At 31.8% G+C, this 22,528-nt stretch overlaps 1 protein-coding gene and 1 long non-coding RNA gene across 2 annotated transcripts in view; both read right to left on the bottom strand.

Annotated features, from left to right (window-relative positions):
* The window catches only part of LOC134253879 (uncharacterized), a 45,685-nt gene that overhangs the window by 13,756 nt on the left and 9,401 nt on the right, over positions 1-22,528 (bottom strand). The window lies entirely within an intron of this gene.
* LOC134253881 (cell death abnormality protein 1-like) lies at positions 11,828-16,804 on the bottom strand. The gene is made up of 3 exons (XM_062736464.1): positions 16,636-16,804; positions 16,135-16,187; positions 11,828-12,140 (listed from the first exon to the last, which is right to left on the bottom strand). The coding sequence occupies exons 1-3, from the start codon at positions 16,725-16,727 to the stop codon at positions 11,968-11,970; spliced, it is 318 nt and encodes a 105-aa protein (XP_062592448.1). The 5' UTR covers positions 16,728-16,804; the 3' UTR covers positions 11,828-11,967.

The following is a 22,528-nucleotide window of genomic DNA, read 5'->3' as shown; positions in this document are numbered from 1 at the left end:
AAAACACTTACAATATTGAAATATTAAATGTATATTTAATTTACAATATTGCTTTATATTTTTGTGTCTGTTTGCTGTGACATTCTCTATAAATCAAGCTTTTGGCGAAAGAGAGACAAAATATTGTCGGCACCAAGCTGTATGCAAAATACATTTAGTTGTCCATTCTGCAGGCGGAAATTTGTTCGCTTGTTTGCTTAAGGTACCTTTTGAGAAATCATTCTTTTTTGTTCAAATAAAGCAAATCAACTAATTATGCAGACCATTTTGTCCCTTAAGATAAATCGTTCGTGATTATGTACATATACATGGAACGTTTGACATAAATACTTACAGAGAAAAAGAGAAGCTCATTTCTTTTATTTTTTTCCCCTGATTATTTGGCATTGCTGATGAAAATTGAACAAGATAACGGAGACAAATCAGGGACGTCTAGGGGTAGTGTATGTCAGAACAACATGGTGTATGACAAGTTTATCTAAATTACCGTCATTTGACTTGAAGCAATTACTGGTATTGTATTTAACAGTTTAATAGATCGTCCCCAAAGTTCAGATATATTTCAATTGCTTAAAGTATTGATTATCACGTGGCGAACACTTGAGATAGCGTCTTGTAGGACAGCTCTTTAATCAAATGGTTTGTTGATAGCACTCTTAATAAAATATTGATATGTCTCTATTGGAATTTTCAGTTTTATAATAATATGAGTTTGCAATTTTCTGGAAAATTGCAATGGTTAATTGTAATTTTGGGACACATAGTCTCGGAGGTGCTCTGATATTAAAGATTAGTATCACCTACTATATGTCACTTTGATTTCATTTATCGTGTGCATGTAAGAACCGAATTTAATGAAAATTCAAAGAGATCTTTTAAAATAGTAGATAATTTTGTAGATACATTGTATTTAGATAATTTATACAAAAATGAAATACTTTGCATTTTTTCTCTTTTATTCGATTGGATTTTTTAGAGTGAAAAATGTCAAATCATTCTCTTTAAAAGAAGAACAAAATCTACGTACATCGTTGCTCACGGAATACAACAAGGATTTAAGACCAGGAATGGACAGAGATCAACCAGTGTACATTAAGGGACTAAAATTTACTCTGTGTTATATATCAAAGATTTCCAGGAACATACCGGAAAATTCACAGTAAATGCCGGTTTTCAAATTGAGTGGAAAGATGATAGACTTACATGTATCTGGAATCCAAGTGATTACTTTTCACAAGAAATATTTAGATATACAATAGATGTATATTGAACCATTTATTTTGACAAAAACGTCATTGTCCACGAACTTTTTGGACAACCCTCGTATGTGACAGCTTTACCATGTGTGAAAATAAGAAAAAATCAAATATAGAAAGCCAAGAAGAATAACTAATACATCCTATATTTTTTTTTAAAGTAGAGAATATTCGAATTAGCAAATATTCATTTTAGTTGAATTATTTGTGACAATTTAGTAATATCATCTTGTAGGCCCTATATGGTAGTATCTTTTTAAGCAAAAGAAAAAAAATAATCTTTTGAGATGCAAATAGAGATTGCACGAATGGCAACAGTAATTTTTTTTTATTATTAATGTCAAGGGAAAAAGGTAATGACTTTGACCTGATTTTAACTCTAATATAAAACGTCCAAATTTAATCTCACTGATACCATCACTTAATGATAATGTCTCCTTGGTTCTGTAAAAGGTTCATTAATTTTTAAATACAAGAAATACGATTAGAATCCTACCTTTAATAAACAGTGGAAGTCTAGGTTTCTTAAGGCCGGTATACACGATGAGATTTGTAGTATAATTCAAGTATTATAATACTTTTGTATCATAATACTTTCCTGTACTCACGCTAATAAATATCTTATAAGATTGTAAATAAACTACGTATTCCAACGTGTTTTCCCAGCCATAATTCTCCCTCTGTCAAAGTAATAACAATAGAGGAAGAGGCTCTGATAGCAGTGTCTCTCATCGTACAATGCACTGCTTGATATATTCCACAAGTCATTTTCTCCTTCCCATTAAGCCACGAGTTTTTCGATGTCTTTACTTGTAAAGTCAACCATGATTATTTACCATGTACTTTTTAGTAATGATAAAAAAAGGATGACCCCTAGAGTCATTACATTTCATTGGTTGAAAGTTATAGGTAATTTAAGACTTGTATTAAGAAATAGAGCATTGCTCTATTCTTAATACAGTTTTATAAGATTCGAAAAATCTTATAATACACTGTATTAAGAGTGTATACACAGTAAGATTTTGTATTATAATACAAATCTTATAATACAAATCTTACCGTGTATACCGGCCTTTAAAGTCATACTCCAAATTAAAGGGATTTGCGTGTGTTTTAATTCCTTTGTTGTACTATCGGTGAATACAATTGTCTGGTGGATTCCCTGGTCAAAACTCCTGATTACGAATATAGTTATGTAAACAAGTTTTGTCCATTTAAAGGCATTAGATCTAGAGATGCTGATCGTTTTCCTTATCCTTGAAGCGTTTGTGCCCTGAACTTTACACAAACTACATATTATTATATATATATTTTTTCTAGTTAACAGCAAATTAAAAACGACCGTGACATCTTTTATAGTTTCTAACATTTGTATTTTGTTCATAAGAACACTTAATTTTACACTCTATTGACATATCAGAGATTAGCCTGAACCACGTGTTCGAAGTAAAAGTATTTGGCGTAAACGTTGCTATTCATTCAACGATTGGTCAGTTGCTCGTGGTTAGATCCTCTGTGCGCATTTATAACAATTAACATATTCTAAAACCTTGAAAATAAGACAGCTTTGATAATAAGCCGGTTTTGAAAATAAGCCATCTATTTCTTGCATTGAAAATTACTCGAAATTAAGTCAGTTTTGGAAAAAAAAACGGTTATGACAAATTTAAGAAAGATTTCAAACAAACTAGAATGACTCTTTTTTCTACGAGCAAGATAATTTGGAATTATTGTAATTACATGTATTTTATTTTATCTTAAACAATCCAAGACATTCAAGATTTTTTTATTTAAAAAAAACAGGTAGTTTTTGATATATATCGATTACACTTTATTCACTGATTATATTGAAAATAAACTATGATTATGCTCTTGTCTCTTACCAGTTTTATGTATTGATAATAAGCTGCAATTTGAAAATAAGCCGGTTTTGAAAATAAGACCCCACTTTCTTCGCAAAACTAAAAACTAAGCCGCGGCTTATTTTCAAGGTTTTAGGGTATAAGGCAAACAAAACTTTGTCAGTTTAGATAATATTACACGTTTTATTAACCAGTGTAGATAATATTACATATTTTTTAACCAGCGTATCGGTCGCTAGTGAGCTTTACTATTCACCGTAAAATATGAAAAGTTATACCGGGTATTGTTATTTTACCCCCTGTATGAAAGGCTTTCAGAAAGTTCTGGAAACACATTTTTCACAGGACATGTTTTCAAAAGAAACAGATTATAGCAATTTCCTGTTTACTGCCACTTGTATTTATAAAACCGGTTCTACCCTATAACTTTGAACGGATCAACCTACAATACGTATCTTTAGTTTAATCACAATAACATTTGTAGTGGTGATTTTGCAGGGGGGGAGGGGAGGGTGTTTAAGTACCTTTTGAGAAATTGCTTTATTTTTTTAAAGAAAATGCCTGGAAATGCAACTGATGTTGAAGAATTATTTTTCCATTGCAAAGAAAAAACTTTTGTTATTAGGTATATGGAACATTTGACATACTTATAATGTGAAAAAAAAAGTTCGAATTTATCATTTTTTTAATTTGTAAGCACTGCTGTGAGATTTAACTTAGGTCACTAGGACATACATGTATCAAGAGCATTTGGGGGTATTGTATGTGTCAGAACGACATAAAATATGATAGGCCTAATAGATTTCATCTAAACCGTTTTTTGACTTGAAGCAATATTTAACTGTCTAGTTGATCCTTTACAAATGTTCAATCAAGTAGTTCGCTAATATTTAAGTTGCTTCAGTATTGATTATCACATGATGAACACTCGAAGGCGGGTCTCTTGGGACAGCTTTTTAATCAAATAGATTGTTTTCTATCCTCTTTATAAAATATTAAAGGTGACCATGAGCAAATACAAATCTAGAAGTGTCAGTTTCATAATAATTTGAGTATGCAATTTCTTAGATTTCAAGCATAAATACTGATTTTGGGACCATAATCTCGGAAGGTCTCTGATGTTCAAGATAGATAACGCCAACTATATATATTTCACTTTTATTTCACTTTAAGCGTTGAACAGAATTGAATAAACATTTCTAAGCAGGGATTCAATAAAATCCTCGACATTTTTATTGACTTATAAACTTACAAAGAAAAATATTGTACACAAGAATGAAGCGCTTTGCATTTTTCCTCCTTCATTTGATTGGAATTTTTAGAGTAGACAATGTTAAATCGTATTCTTTAAAGTAAGAACAGAATCTACATACATCATTGTTGGCGGAATACAACAAGGACTGAAGACCGGGAATGGACAGCGATCAACCAGTGTACATTTACAGATTAAGAATTATTCTGCACTATATCAAAGAATTATAGGAACATACCGGGAAATTCACAGTAAACGGCGGTTTTCAATTACAGTGGATAGATGATCGGCTTACATGGAATCCAAGCAATTACAGTGGAATAACGGGTACAACGTTCCCCCAGAACAAACTCTGGTTACCAAACCTGTTGAATACGAACCCCTACAATGACGTACAATGTAGTGGGGTTAGGGAATGAGTTTTCACATGTTTCAGTGTACTTTAAAGGTAACTGTCATTGGAGAACGATACAATCATCTGGAGTTATTTGTGATGCTGATATCACAAAGTATCCATTTCATATACAGTTCTGCACTCTTGACTTCATGCTCTGGCATTTTTATATTGCGAATCTTTGGATTGTGAGAGAAAATTTGGAGGTGTATTTTCACGAATACAAAGAAAATGGGCTGTGGGAAATTATGAACAGCACAATTGACTTTGACTTTGACACTGGTGTGAGAATAGGATTGATTCTAAAACGAAGAACGGCATATTATATTGCTAGTCTATTCATTCCAATTTTCTCTCTCGCATTTTTGATGGGTTTTGTTTTCCTTTTGCCTCCGGAGTAGGGTGATAGGGTTGGATTTTCGACTACGGTAATGTTATCAATGGTTGTTTACATGACAATAATACAGAATGAATTGCCGGAAGCTTCAGAGCCGAGCATATCAATTCTTTTTTTACATCTTGGTAAGTTACATTTCAACTGGTGCAGTTTCAACAGTGCTTGTCATCACAAGCCTTCGAATTTATGATAAGTCATCAAAACCAGTGCGCTTAATTTCGTGTTACAGATGTATTGCAAAATGTTTCTGCAAAAATGAAGTTACATGGAGAGATGTTGGCAGAGCCTTTGACAAAGTATGATTCATTATTTTTCTTGTAGGTTTTATGAGTACATTGACTCTATTTTATAATTTTGTTCTGGCGTAATTATTATAATAGAACTGTTTTTATTGATATTACACGCGTCTCATTTGCTTGGAAACAACATCTGAACTTGCATATATTTAGAATGTTTTACATGTATATTTTGTATAAGTCAGTCAGAACCACATTATCTTTTAATTTATTCTATTTTCAAAGAACTTTGCCAAATTCAAAAGTTTTCCTACTATGAGTAGTTTTATGCAACAAATGAGAATTTATAACATATGCGCGTCCAAATAAGTAAAAATGAAATGTATCGAATACAGACGTAAGGTCTGAATTGGCAAAACTCTACAATTTTAACACATTGTTAGTTATTAGTGGGGTTTTTAACATAAAAACGATAAAATTATGCCACATTGTAAAATTGGACGTAAAAAAATGAATGATTAAAAATTCATTTCGCCAATATTTACAACCAGATGATTTCAAAATATGTGACATTTGCCATTGCGTCGAATTCAAGGTTAAAGAGACGCATGGTCAAAATCCCTCATTTCTATAGATCTCCTTCAAAGGTTATTCATATCAAGACAATGTTTTGTCAGAAGGATATGGAGATAACGAACAGTATTCAATCTCAAAGTCCATCAAACAATATACAAAATCAGAGCAGAGCAAACACGGACCTCCGAAACATCAGAGGTGGGATCAGGTGCCATACAGGAGTGAGAATCCCCTGCCGACCGGTCACACCCGCCGTGTGCTCGTTGTCATGATCAGGAAATAACGGAAAAAATCCGTCGTCAATTCAGTGTATAAATAATGGACTAACAATTGGTATGAAAAACGTCAGTCAGCATTTGACTCAATGATAAATTGTATTTGCTGACAAGGTCATTGTATCGACCATAGAACGTACGAAATGATGACCTTAAACGAGACTGCTGATATTCTTGTTTCATCAACTTACTTGTCAATAATTTACCTCGTTTAAGAAATTGTTCATACGTAGAGAATGCTCTTGCGTATCGAATCAACTGAGATATATATACTTCGTATGCAGGTGATGAAGGTATATTGCTGCATAAGTAAAGGAAGTTGACTATAGAAAAGTTAAAGTCATTACGTTTATCATATAGCTTGGTTGTTAGATTACCATTAGTGTCTTTTTCAAGTAAAATATCCAAATATGAAGCAGAAGTGTCGGACTCTGTGGTATCTTCTATCTCAAGCTCACCGGAATATATCGTATCGACGTAGGAATGGAAATTATCATTATTAATTGACAATACGTTGTCGATATATCTAAATGTCGAGTTGAAGGCCACAGCAAGTGTTTTCTTCTTTTCACGCATAAGATTTTGCATAAATTCTGCTTGATATGAATATAAAAATAAGTCTGCTAATAACGGAGCGCAATTTGTACCCATGGGAATTCCAATAGATTGTTGGAATACATGGTCTCCAAAAACCACATAGATATTGTCAATCAGAAACTCAAGAATCTTCTTGATGTCAGCTTCAGAGTACTTATGTGTGCAATCAGAATCTGTTTTAACAAAATAATTTTGCAAATGACCAGTGACGAGGTAAGTAAATTTACGAGTTCCATTTTTATTGAAGAAGCAGCTGTCAATGATATCAAAAGGCCTGGGTTTTAATTTGTCGTGGGGAATTGTTGTGTATAAAGTTGAAAAGTCATAAATTTTTAAACTGTTGATTTTTGTAAAGCCTTGTGATTTCAAATCGTCTAAAAGTTCTTTAGAATTTTTTAAGTATCCACATCTGATTCACACCACTTCTTGAATATACATGTAGTTGCACAGTACTCTTGAAGTTTTTCCTTCACCACTGTCAGTATCTTAGTGAGGAGTAACGAAAGAGGCTTGGTTGAACATTTACTGGAACCTGCAATGTATCTTTGTTTGTGAGGATTCTTATGAAGTTTCGGAATCCATGGTAAGGAAATATATAAAGCGGCATTTATTTTATATACAAAAATACTTGTACTTTTAGCTTTTATATGCATATATTCGAACAGGATAATTTGCTAACTACATGTACTTTTATTGGGAAAGTTGGACATTGCAAAACAATTTCAACTGTTTTATAAACATATCTGGTACAATAACTCTACACCATCCCGTTTGTGTCGAATTTTATGCCATATTTTATTACTTTCAAGTAAAATATTTTGTGTGTTATGTGTTGCTATATACAACAATCTTTTGATTGAATGAATGTTCAACATGTTGTGATGAATATTCAGTGCTGTTTTGGAATATGTTCGGTAATATTTTGAGCAATGGCTATCTTCAATATATTTATGCATGTTCAAAATCTTGTTAGTTCTATATCTTGTGATGTATATTCAAAATCTAAATTGATACATAATTAATAAACTTGATGTGATGCATTCAATAAAAATATGATGTATATTTTAAAATCTTTTAATATATTTTTTCGATGATTATGTGATTCATGTTAAAATTCATATTACACGTCAATTTTCTCGTGATGAAATATCCAAATCTTTTTTCATGTTCGAGGTATGTTCGAAAATTTCGTGGAATACTGTCATACCTGTTTAACCAAAACATCATACTATGTCCAACTGTGATAGAAATGTTTCAACTAAAAATTCAAATGGCATAAAAAAAATATTTTAATATCTTGCTTTATTTCAAACTTATTTACAGTTTAAAACTGCGAAAAGCGGATTGCAGTGCAGGTCAATGTTTTTCATAATTTACTATCAATACAGTGAATAGTGTTTGTAAACATATCCTCTGATAAATGATACAAAAAAGAAAAATTCTATATTTTCAAATACAGGAATGTGTCATTGTTTCACATTCGAAAATATGACGTAATAATTAGCTTTGTTAAAAAGAAATTAATTTAAATATAGATATTAGACAGTTCTCATAAAATGTAAAAAAGATGATGTCATAGAATGTCAAGGAGTTGTTAACGATGCCATTTTGTGTTATACTCTGGAAAACTTTTAAAAAAGAAATAGCTCTGAAAATGCTCGAGAAAGGGGACAACATGTCAAAAACGAACCATTATGTTTGTGTAAATGGACAATGAGGTACTTGAATGATAGACTCTATGTCAGATGAGGACGATCTGTGAGGAATCTGTTAAGATCTTTTTCAAAAACTTTTAAAATTTATTATGGTCATGATGAGAGTTTTGTGCTTCTCAGTTGTTATCTTGTGAAAGCACAGTTGTGTCCTGAAGGAAGTATTACACATACAAAAAAGTATATTATTAAACGATAGTTAGCAGAATACATTTCAAGTGACAAAGAAATTGTTTTAATAAGTGCACTGGTATATTATTGTGCAATACTCTATGAATTGAACAGAGAGTATTTTGAGAACGTCGTGACGCTGCTTTTCACATTACGATGTTGTCGAGTTGCTCCGTGCTAATTAACTAAACAAGTTGATTAAAAAAAATAATATCATTTTTTATATATCATATGAAATGAAATTTTACACATCAACAAAATAAATATTTTAACTGAATACGAAGTACTGCGCTCATTTGGAATTTTTGAAGACAGAATTAAGAAGATTGCCATGGTCCATGAGTTTTCTGAACTACCTTCGTACATTTATTATACTTGTATCCTATACTTGTAATTATATCTTTTTTTAAATTCAAGATTTTTAATAAATCTATATAATTAATAATTTACATCGTTTTTGAAATCTGCTAAAATGATGTTCAAAATTCACTTATTCTTCACCATGGACTTCTGAACATTTACAACTATAGTAAAGCGGGAACGATGGGACAAATTTTCATTTAGCACTATCTTGCCCGAGATTCATTTTCATCATACTTTGTATAATACATTGCATGAGAAGACACAGGCTGAACTCTCTGAACAAACCTTTACTTGAAATGTTGAATAACCTTCAATTTCTAACGTCAAGACTTACTAGTGACGTAGCCAATTAAGTCAAGGAAACCGTTTGCTGCTTTAAATTTCAAGACTGTATCCTTCATGCTTAAATGCTCATTCAAATAATCAGAATCTAGAGCAGAGCAAGACATCTGAGTTGGGATCAGGTGCCATAGAGGTGTAAGTATCCCCAGCTGATCGGTCCCACTCACTATTTGTTCCTTGTTATGATAAGAATAAAAGGAGAATAACGTACAATTTAGACAATAATTTCAAATAATTCGTTGTATTATAACATTATCTTAATTTCCTTTTTGTAACAATCCTCCCTGTTTTATTTTAGATGAAAAAAAAAATACAAAAACTGGAAATCTGAGAAAAGACATTTGTTTAATCCTTCTAATTATTCTCCAAGGGAATATTTCTAAAAGTACATGTCCTTTATTAACTCACAAAAGTGACGTTGTTTAATACTGACCGACAAGTCTTCTAGTTTTGTTTCGCTATACTTTTTTTCTTATCATTAATGGATAAGTACCGAACAACTTGAAAGTAAATTGTCATTATTGGGAACAATACGACATCCTGCGATAATTAGGAATGTAAATAGTAAAGTAACAATTAGCATGAAAAAAATATCAGCCAGCATTTGGCTAAATAAAAGTTTTATTTCCTTACAAGATCGTTGTAACGACAATTGAACTTGCGAACTTGCGAAATGAAGACATACTGCATATTATTTTTTCATCACCAATCATTGCTCGTAGAAATAGCATGCTCTTGCGTTTCGAATTGACCGGAAAAGGTAAACCCTTTATGTAGGTATATAAGGTATATACATAAAAATCCTAGAAAAGAAAACAAAGCTAAAGACATTACGTTCATAAATCTATATGCTTTGTTGTTTGGTTCCCATAGCATTGGCATCTCTTTCTAAAAAAAAATCCAAGTAAGAGACACAAGCTGCAAACTTGTGATTTATTTTATTTTAAAATTTCAAAATTACCTTGATACATAGAGTCGACATATGAATGGAAGTATCCGTTATATAATAGTGTTGTGTTTTGCATTCATAAGCCTAAATAGTAGTTAAGTTTTGACAAATGGTGCACGAGCCGAATAATATTATATTACAGTTATAATAAAAGCGGCGTCTGTGGCGTAATTGGTAGGGCGTCGGACTGACAATCTTGGGGTCGTGAGTTCGATCCCCGGCTTAGGCGTTGTCGGATTTTCTTCAGAAATAGAAGCTGTACACTATTTCGGCATAGTATGCTTACGCTATATAAATCCTTATAACACTATGCGATAATAATAGGGTATGGGTTATATGGAGACAAACTGACAGGAAGCAATATAATTATTGATATTACGCCTTCAATATATCTGTGTGTCAAACTAAAGGCCCGGAAACTGCCCCATCTCTCTCTCTCTCTCTCTCTCTTTCTCTGTTTAAGGAAAATGTGCGACACGGGAGACGTAAACGCTGCTTGAAATGACGTGTTCATAAATTCAAATATTTTGTTACATGTGCGCCATCCACTAGGCCCATTTAAAACCGTGTACCCATAACATGCAAAAGAGAATATTTATGAGCTGCATTTTAAGAATTACAAATACGGTGCAAGGACAATGCAAATAAAATCTAATTTAAATCCAGAATAATCAAGAACATGGTATTGTACATTTTTTAGAAAAAATATTGAGAACTAACCAAACATCCAGCACATTCATATAATTGTATAAAATTTCATAAATATATATGATATCGGGTTCCTAGAAATCAATGCTTCTCTACGGAATTTCGGGACAACCCTCGTATTTCATTGTAATGTGAATCAGAATTGAAAATTCACTATTGAACATTCGTTTTTCAGTGAATTCATGTGTAATAATTACATTTACTAGTATGAATGAACATTTTCCTGAAAGTAATTTGATGACTCTCCAATAACCAACAAACACCAGTAAAGCTCTTCTAAAATGACTGGCCGTTCACGGTAGCTCAGTCGGTAGAGTGCTCGCTCTGTGATCGGGAGGTCGTGAGTTGAATTTCGGCCGCAACTGACCTAAGTCGATAAAAAATGGGTAAAACTGTTTCTTCGCCATTCGCTCGCCACTTTGAAGTGAAAGTTGCGGGTCCTTCGGATGAGACCTTAAAAACCGAGGCCCCGTGTCAGTGGCAGGCGTTGGTACAATAAAGATCCCTCACTGCTCAATGGCCCATAGTGCCGAGTAAAGGTCAAAATTTGAAGCCCTTCACCAGCATACGATGACATCTCCATATAAGTGAAAAATTCGTGAGAGGAACGTTAAACAATATACACCAATCAATGAATCTAAAATGACTGAGGAAAGATCGGAATTTTGACAGGGACATAAAATAACCCCAATGACTAAAATAGAATTTTTCACTAATTGCAAGCCGTTGTTTCCTGCTCCTACAAAAGCAGATCTTTTAATCTTTTAATGATACATATCTGCAAGCATACAGCACATGCATTTGTCATAAAAGACAATATATAATTTACGTTTTTTTTAACCCCGTATGTGTTGATAGTGATATATTCAAAATTGAATCACGTGTGCCAAAACCTTAATGCTACAGAATGAGACTCCAAACCTGACTTAATGCATCCAATGACTTTATCACATCCTGTCTCACAGGTACATTCTTCTTTGCAAAGTGAACCATAAGTCCCATTAGGGCACTCTAAAGAACAGTTTTTGCCATACGATCCTGGTGGACATACTAAAAGAATTGTTGTATTTAAAATATAATCATCAAATTGCAAAACAATACAAAATTGTGTTTTATCTTTCTTCTGTTTTTAAATACGATGATGAAATCTTTACATTAAATCATTTTTGCCACCATTCTCCCATATTGTCGCAACTGTTGGGCCGTGGGTTCATTTGAATTTTGTTTAATGTACAGATTAAAAATGCTCGTTCTATAAAATTTATACCTTAAATACATTTAAAACTATATTGTCCTTAGATATTTCTATATTTTGATTTTATGTACAAAAACCCTGATGACGTATAATTAACACAAAAGATGGAGTTAAACCGAATATCAGTTAACCTGAAATGCTATTCAGAGACACCAACGTAAAGTAGGTGGGTTTTTTATTCAGGAATTCGTGTCAGCTTTCCCTCTAATAAGACTATTCAAATAATCGGTAAATACGAGGGTCAATCAAAAAATACTTAAACACGCTTTCTCATGGTCATATATGTAATATATATATTACAAATATATAGATAAGCACATTTCCGTAAATAAAAACATTTATTTTGTCGAAGTGTGAAGTTTCATTCCGTTTGCTTAAATAGAACCCATGTTAGCCAATTTTTAAAGCAACAAGTTTTGTTACCACGGAGCACGGTTAATCATCATTGTAACGTCAAAAACAACGTCGAGAAAGTTTCTCAAAACTACTCTTCTTTTTTTTTATTTCATACACAGTTTGTAGCATCTTCTCCATTCATAAAAACGTATCCATAACACTTAATATTTCCTAGTTTGCTACACAACTGTGCAAATAGCTTGAACTAGATTGTCTATGTTAACTTTTCTAATTCTTTACCACGTAAATCTGTTAGTTCCACAACAGCGACATGCACATCACGTTTAATGACGTTCATAACTCTTTTAAATTTTTAAATTATAACCTGTTTCTTTGCAAGCCATCCATCGTCCGATTCAAACTCGCTATCACTCAAAAACTGTATTTTCCATTTCATACAGATACACAGCTAATGTTTCATACATTTACTGGTTTATACAGAAATTTATAAGTTTGTTGAAGAAATTTCTCGAATGCAAAGCAAAATTTTATTGCCTATCGCTGCTCCGTGACGTCCTCCAACATCATTATATTTTGCCCGTTTTAATCAAGTCTATATGTATTTAGAAACTGATATATTTTAAACGGAGCGATATATTACATTACCTTATGGCATCATAAGTAATACAGGAAGACTTAATTTAAACATGTAAATTTTATTTCATTTCAGCTCCATTTATTAGAGATATGGCTATAGATACTATAAAATGAAAATTAGAAAATTACTTAACTTTGACATTGCTCTGTCACCCTATATTTGCATTCATAATTTTCATAATTATGAAGATATATTCCAATTGTTTTAATCAAATTATTTGAATTTGTTGTTAAAATATGTGTACCAATTTTGGATATAATATGACCTTAAATCAAAAAGTTAGAACAAAATTTTACGAACTGTTTGAATGACCCTCGTATGTGCATCTTTTATGGTAAAAACTATAACAATAGCGTATTGTTTATTTTTCTTTCCTTTCTTCAACTTTAAGCTGTACAAAAGTAAAGAAAAAATTCGCGTTTATCTACAGAATAAAGACTTTTGCTTAAAGTTTCTTAGAATTAGTCTTATACGGTTAAATAAGAAATTAATATTAGGGGACTTTATTTTGACTATGATTTGCAAACAAAATGATGTTAAATAAGCATGTTTTATGTTTCATTACTGTTATGCAACATATGGAGATAACGAACAGTATTCAAAATCAAATATCCTTAAAACAGTACAAAATAGGAGTAGAGCCGACACGGACCTCCAAAACATCAGAGGTGGGATCAGATGCCATACAGGAGTGAGCATCTCCTGCCAACTGGTCTCACCTGTCGGCTGCCGTGTGCTCCTTTTATGATCGGGAAATAACAGGAAAATCTGTCGTCAATTCAGTGTATAAATAATGGCGTAACAATTAATATGAAAAACGTAAGTCAGCATTTAATGCAATGGTTATTGTATTTGCTGACAAGGTCATTATATTGATCATAGAACTTACGAAATGATGACTTTAAATGAGACTGCTGATATTCTTGTTTCATCAACTTGTTTGTCAATAATTAACCTTGTTTTAGAAATCGGTCATACGTAGAGCATGCTCTTGCGAATCGATTCAACTGAGGTATATAAATCCGGTATATAGGTGATAAAGGTGTATAGCTTCATAAGCAAGGGAAGTTGACGATGGAAAAGTTAAAAGTCATCACGTTCAACTGAGATATATAAACTCCGTTTATAGGTGATGAAGGTAAATAGCTACATAAGCACGGGAAGTTGACGGTTGAAAAAATAAAAGTCATCACGATTATCATAGAGCTAGGTTGTTAGATTACCATTAACGTCTTTTTCGAGTAAGCAGTATAACAAAAGAAATAATTAGGAAAAATTATTTCTTCTTTTTTCATTTTTTATCATAAATGATTTCGAATAATTTGAAAAAATAAAAAAAAAAAGAAGAATTAAAAATTTGAGAAAATTGAAGTCATGGTAATAAAATGTTACTTTGCTCTAATAAAAATAATTAGAGAGGTTTTGCAAACCAAGGAGTTCAGGTACATGTACACTGTACTTGTGCGTGTAACAAGAAAAATATGTGTATTACACTATCATTTTGCTAATGATGAAATTCTACACGTATCCACATACATGTAGATCGCCGAGTACCTGTAATGCAAATCCGAAGCTTACATTTTCTTCATTGTTTTTTTATTTATCGCGATCAAAGTGTGAGTTTTTCTTATACCAAGGATTGAATGCAAGTTCTGATATATAAAGAACGTTATGCTTTATAGTAAATTCTTATGCTTTTCAAGCGATGAAAACACTTATGTTGACCTCTCAGCATATGTTTTAACACATCAAAGTTTTTAAACTTATTTTTAATTTATTTAAAAGATCTACATGTACATGTAAGCATATATTCACTTTCAATAATGACGTTTATTACATGTACGAATTGAAGTGGATACACCTTCCCAAAATATGAAAGAAGAAGGTACAGTTTTGGCTTTTTATTGTGCCCTGAAAATGATATGTTTTACAATATTTTAAAATTGGCTTTAAGTAGGTATGTATGAAAAATTATTTAAGAATATGGCATGAAATACGACCATTTTGGATATATGAAGTCATTTATTGGTATATTTCTAGGTAAAATACAGAAAAGCCTAGAATAACTTATTTCTGTGCTTATTATTCTTTAGGAAATAGTGTCTGCAACCATCGCCCACTTAAATTTTAGAATATATTTTGTAAACTGTTTTGAAAAATCATATACCTCAAAATTCCCATGATTCCAAAAGAATGAATTTTAATTTCTTATAACACTTTCATAATGTAGAAAAATGCAGCACTAAATTTGTATTGAAACTGTACAAAAATGAACCTTAATTTGCATTTATAGCATTTACAAGCACACGAACAAGTAATAAACTAAACAAGAAAATTGTTAACCAAGCATTTACAAGTACACGAACAAGTAATAAACTAAACAAGAAAATTGAAATCCACGTATTCGTGTTATTTTACAACTTGAACTGTACACGTACATATACAACTAAACGCTGATCTACAAAACCTCCCTAATGTGTATGGATTTTGTTACTTTTCAATTGATGATACTTATAATTTCAATATTAACTAAATTAGAATGATTGATATTCCTCTGAAAGGCTTTTTACCTTTACATCCTACTACTGAGTCACATGTCGCGTTGATGGATTTACAATTGCATTTTGACAAACACATACTTCCATAAATACTGAATAGCAGTTTAAAGAACATTTCTCACCAAATGTTGAAGAATAAGAATTAAACAGATGTACACTCATATAAATCACTGGTTTATATCAATTACTTTGTGCATGTAAATTTATTTTAAGAGACCAAAATATTGGAATACTTACCTTCACATGCATCATTAACTAGATGGTAGCCTGGGCAACAGGACTTTAGATTTCTAAAAATAAAAAAAACTGTAAGCAAATTTTATCAATATCGCCCTTTCTCGTAATTTATTTCAGATAGAAGCTCTTTTTCACTGAAACTTATTTGAATGAATACATGATAGATTCAGAATAGGACAAAGATAAAGAGTCGTGTTGGATTGCTAAAGTACCAACGATAAAAATCTGTAAACAGGGCTCAAAACACGGACCCCTGAAGAAGGTTAAATGCCTAGGGGAATAGATATCCCCTTTTGACCAATCACAAAGACTTGGAAGACAATAAACTCTACTATATATTGATCAGGAGGGTTGAATATTCTGCATAAAATTTAATTTTGAAAGGGGCCTAGCATTAGGTTTGAAACACATAAGCTAATATATGACTTTTTTTAACCGAAAAAATCTTCATAATGATGATAAATTCACAAACTGTTCAAGGTAATTCAGAGAAATACTCACCCTTCGAAACAAACTCCTAGGTCGTATGTCGAAGATAAGTGTACCGATGATAAGAATATTATAAAAATCTCCAACTTATTGTATATCTTCATAGCCCCAAAATCAACCAGATCATGTTTCACTCTGTTGAATAAGGAAGTTATCTAGTTCATTAAAATCAAAATGCGCTTTTTTTGAAAATCAATTTTCGATAAATAGGAGTAATTCATACTACATGTATATATGCATAAGTGTTTGCACCACTATCGGCATTGGGTATTCCAGCAAATGCCAGCAATTAAAAATTCCAGCAATTAAAATGATCCCAGGCATGTTTCTCACATAAAGCAGCTTTTGAATCAAAGTGTTCTCAGGGTTAATTTGGATGCCACATACATGGCTCACATCGGGAAATAAATACACAAGTATTAACATATCTATAACCGGAACAATTCCAAACTATATCCTTATACGGAGAGTACATATCGTAAAGTACTGTTTTAGCAAAGACCACCATGAACATGAACATTGTAATGGATTAATTAAATCTCTGCTTTTCTTAGACAGAAAAAATCATTGTCCCTTTATCGAACACGAAAAGAAAAAATCTAAATGTACAAAAAATGATTAAAATTAATGTTAAGACAAAAACTTAAATTATGAAATAAATTTTCTTCCCTGTCAATAGTTTTGGTCTCGGAGTTTGTGCAATTAATGTGTGATATGCTGTTTATCATTAATTTATTTTACATTTTTTACAAAAACTTAATTTTCAGCTTTTAATTTTTAGTTTTAAAATCAATCTTTTACGACTGGGTGCGGTTTGTCATATGCATTTTAAACATGTAAGCATCGCAAAAAAGCATTTGATATTCCAGAACATCCTTATGATTAAAGTTGACACCAGGGATTTTTTTTTTCCAGATGTCAGTTATTGGAACCAAAGCGATCTCTAGTGATATACATGGTTCATTTAAGGAAAAAGATACAAAATCGTTAACAAATCTATAACTTGAAAGTTTCCAAATTTAATATATATTTTCATACGGAAATATATTTCAAGTACTATAATTTTAGTTCTATTTGCCTAAAAAGAAGTATTTTGTTCACTAGAGATATACATGTTTATATACGTTTCTTTATAGAACTGAATAACACTCCTAAATGGCACCAGATCCCACCACTGATGTTTCGGAGGTTCGTGTTTACTCTGCTCCGATTTTGTATTGTTTTATGGACATTGAGATTGAATATTGTTCGTTATGTCCATATCCTTCTTTATAGAAAAAGAAAACTTTGCATGAGGTGGCAAACACAAACATCGCCGTTTTAATATTGAATTAAATCCATACTTGTAAAATCAAGAAATATAATCAGAACAAACTTGCATTTCATACCGTTTTTTTTAAATTCGTTGTTTGAATATCAATCACATAGTTCAAAGTCATTGTTGATGTATCAGGAAGATAAAATAAGCATTAATTCTTACGTTTTGTACAAATATTCACATTAGCCAAACGTCTGGCATCGTCGGAAACCCACGGGTGATCTCGTCTTTACTTATCACCCGTGGGCAAACTCGCCGAAAAATCGTCGTATGTAATTAAATATGCATGGGTCATTTGATTGGCCGCATTACAGAGTCGCGATGCGTAACAACGAATCGCAGTTCACGTTACGTACGCAAGTTCGGCATTGCCAAAAACATGAAAAACTCATTCCGTAGTTAACACAGCTGATGAATTCACTCACCGGTGCATTTTGCAGTTAAAAAGAGGTACTTCTTCATAATATCTGACGGATATTAATGTCAGTGACCTGTACGAATTGATTTACATTGTTTTAAATCAAACTTCGCACGTTTTAACGAGCGTCAAAATATTTACCATAAATAGCAAAGTAATAAACGTATTTTTCAAAATTGAAGAGTTCCAACTTTCTGATTGGTTGACTAAAAACAACAAATTAGCATATTTTACGGCGATATTTCGGCTAGTTTGCCCACGGGTGATAAGTAAAGACGAGATCACCCGTGGGTTTCTGACGATGAACGTCTGGATAAAATTCTTCATCCTCTTTTGAGGCAATTTATTTCATTTTTATTACTCTTTATAAATTGTTTGAAAATCAATAACACTTTGATTACTCTGCTTAATTTCCTTACTTATGCAACACAATATATTCATCACCTGCATGCAGAGTGCATGAAATACATGTAGATAACGAACAGTATTATATTCAAGCTCAAAAGACCAAAAAAAAAACAATGCAGTATATGAGTAAGGCAAACATGGACCCCCTAATCATCAGAGATTGGATCAGGTGACATGGAGGAGTGAGGATCCACTGCCGACCGGTCACACCCGCCGTGTGCTCCTCGTCATGATCGGAAAATAACGGGCAAATCCACCAGTGTGTAAATTATGGACTTACTATTCCTATTAACAAAGTCAGTCAGCATTTGACTCAATGCTTATTGTATCTGCTGACATGGTCATTGTATCGACAACGAAATTTACAAAATGATGACTTTAAACTACCGAAACTGCTGATTATCTCATTTTAAAAAATGCATATACGTAGAGCGTATCAAATCAACTGAGAGATATAAACTCCTTATGCAGATGATGTAAGTATACTGCTGCATAAGGAAGGAAAATGAAGTAAAGTAATCACCTTTATTATAGAGCTTGGTTGATAGATTACCATTAACGTTTTTTCAAAAGGATATGGAGATATTCAAGTAAAAAAAAATCCAAATATGAAATAGATGTGTCAACTCTGTGGTGTCTTTTATCTCAAGCTCACCAGGATATATCGTATATCGTGACGGGCGATACTCAGTTAGTTTCCACACACAGTTCCAGTTATGAGACAATATCTTTTAAAAAACGATTCATTGCTTATTTTATATTTTACATTTTTGCCTCTCTGCCCTAAAAGTAAATGTGATTTTTTTCCATTTTAAAACCCATATATTTACATTTGCCAATGTCTTTCCTTATATGATACATGTAATACGAAAAAAATGAAACTCAAATTTCAATGACATGCAGTCGGTAACATGATCAGACTGCACGAGACATTTGGAAAGTCTTGACTTTGACGTCATATTATACGTAATGTTGCATTCAATAACAAAGTCTAAGTAAAGCATTTTGTCTTTGTTATGTGAACAGAAAAAAATATATAAATATAAGAAATAAAATATCATTTTTAGAGTGTCAATGGAATACATGTATCACATGAAGTTGGTACGCGATCAAATCTACTATAACGCCCTTTGGGCGTTATAGAATTTGATCACGTGACCGACTTCATGTCATATCCAAATGACACTTTAAAAATGATATCTTATTTCTTAAATATCATCCTCCTTGTAAGCTACAGTCCATGGAAGAGCCAACGTAACTGTCATCTGGTTATATTGTATACAATTTGCACATTGTGACGTCACAATAAATCATTTTGAACTGAAAGTTGCAGGTCCTTCGGCTGTCACCTTAAAAACCAAGGGTCCTTGTCTTGGCAGGCGTTAACACGATAAAGATCCCTCGCTGCTCAATTGCCCTGAGCGCCGAGTAAAGGTCAAAATTTGAAGCTGACAATGGTTTAATAATAATTGTAAAATTTTTCACAATTGCTCTTAAATTAATATTTGTGTAATTATTTTTGTCTCAAGCAGTGCCATGGATTTGATAATTTAATTTAAATGATCATTTAGGGTTTCAATAACCCTCACTTCTATCATAAATCTTCTCAGCTTAAAACATTAATCACTTTTATTCTTAAAAGCAACATTTTTTATTTTCAGGACTCAACATTAAAGATGACAGTATTTATCTGTATTTATCTAAGACGGCAATAAAAAACTTTAAATACTAGAATGATCGCTATGAAAATTTTGATTTATTACAGTTACCAATCTTATATACCTTGGATCGTTGTATACGAATTGATAACTAATATAAAATATTTTGATACACTAATAGCTATTAATAAATAAGATGTTATATACTAATATGTAAAGAAAACAATCAAGTAAAGTAGAAGAAAAGCAATATTTTTAAATGTGATTTATAAGTAGTATTCAGTGAAGAAGTTTAGGTTTCAAAAAGTATCACTAAAAATAATAAATTTTAATTTAGGTAAAAGTAGAAAATTTGTAAAAGTTTATAATAATCATGTTTTGAAATGAATTGAAAAATCAATCTGGTAGCTATGGTTTACATGTATAATGGTGCATCTGACACTTAGCTTTTCCATGATATAATGATAAATATTTTTATCATTATCCATAATAAAGGTGATATTTTATGTCTTTGGAATTGTATTGTTGAAAACCAGTTGTTTAAAATATTTGCAGACATTAAATATCTTTTGATACTTTCTAATCTAAACATTTTATCTCTAGAAATGATTTACATTTAACTGAATTCAAATCAAATTGTGTTTCCTGAAATTTATAACCTTTCTATATATAAAAAAAATCATAAGAATTAAGTACTTGAAATGAATAAGGTGCTATGCTAATTAATTTTTTTTATTAATGTCAAAAAACTGACCTGATTCACTTAAAATAGTGTCCGATGTCAACAAATGGTAACAATCTATGAGAAAAAATGTACAGGTTTAAATTTTTGCGGATACCCGAGCACAAGGGTTTTTAGTTCTATGCTCGAACCTTTTGACAACTAGTCAAGTAACCGATAACATCATCAGTACTCGTTTACAATTCTTACGTTTTCCTTACAAATTAAAATATATCACCTATGGGCTGTAATTTTGATCTTAATTAGGTAAACACGGTAATGTATTTCAACAGAAATAACTGATGCATGTATATACTTGTATATTTGTAGAGTCTTTAAATCAAATTTTCGGAGTCATTTACAATGAAATTCTGGCCAACAATCGAAGAGCTTTACTCTGACGTCATATTCCCTAAATTAGGGTATGCAAAATATCAGACACTTTTAGGTACTCTTTGGAATAGTCAAAAAACTAAAGCGCATATTGCATGGATCAAAAGTATATAAATACTCAGTTATCCTTAATTTTTAAAGTAATTATAATTAGTTATGAAACTCAACATAAAAAATGTTTTAATTTATTGTAAAAAAAATAAATATATTTTTAACTACTTTTCTTATTTTCTTTAAAGACATAAACTTGTGTGTACACTAGGATAACCCGCAAAATCACATAACTACCGGTACTACTTGTATTTCAAATCCCATACAAAAATTGACTGCAAATAGTCATTTAAATTTTCGTCAACTGAATGCTCGAAAACAAATGACCACTAAAAGTTGATGCCTTCCTGAAAAGCTGTCAAATTATTAAAAAAAAAAAAACGTTGACCATGAAATAGACTGCTATTCTTGTTTATCATTAGTTGAAAGTTAATACATGTACTTTTAAAAATTCATGTGAAAAAAGTTATCCATTGATGAACAATCCGACTCTGTAAAATCTTTAGGAGTTGACTATATATAGTTGACAACTCAATGTTAGAAAATCTCTGCTACTCTGTATTTAATGGTTTTAAAATGACGTTATTATAGATCAAGTTTTCCGGTAAGTATGTCGTCGCCCTCGCATGACACAGTGGTAAGAGCTTCTGCTCTAGAGTTGCGATGTAAATTGACTCTTATATCGCGCATTCGAATCTACTGTGGGTGTTGGAGACCGGTCCTTCGGATGAAACTTCCCGTGTCGCATTAAGTGATGGCATAATAAAGACCCTCACTGCTCAATGGCTCTGAATGTCGAGTATAGCAAAAAAAAAATTGTAGCTCTCCACCGGCAATTGCAAGATGTGGTGTCTCCATATTTGTGAAAGATTCTCGAGAAAGATGTTCAACAATGTACATGCATGACTTGTACAACTGTACAAACAAACAAAAAAGTA

The sequence above is a fragment of the Saccostrea cucullata genome, unplaced genomic scaffold, assembly GCF_032062105.1.
Source record: "Saccostrea cucullata isolate Sc308-1 unplaced genomic scaffold, CSIRO_AGI_Scuc_v1 ctg5237, whole genome shotgun sequence".
NCBI classification, from domain to species: Eukaryota; Metazoa; Mollusca; class Bivalvia; order Ostreida; family Ostreidae; genus Saccostrea; species Saccostrea cuccullata.
The sequence above is the reverse complement of the archived record's forward strand: the minus strand, read 5'-3'. Positions and strand labels throughout refer to the sequence as shown.

Bases quoted from the DNA above. Each gene is read 5' to 3' on its own strand.
- LOC134253881 (XM_062736464.1), bottom strand. From the start codon at position 16,727: ATGAAGATATACAATAAGTTGGAGATTTTTATAATATTCTTATCATCG. The intron at 16,188-16,635 runs GTGAGTATTTCT...TTTTATTTTTAG, and splicing joins CTAGGAGTTTGTTTCGAAGG to AAATCTAAAGTCCTGTTGCC. The intron at 12,141-16,134 runs GTAAGTATTCCA...CAATTCTTTTAG, and splicing joins AGTTAATGATGCATGTGAAG to TATGTCCACCAGGATCGTAT.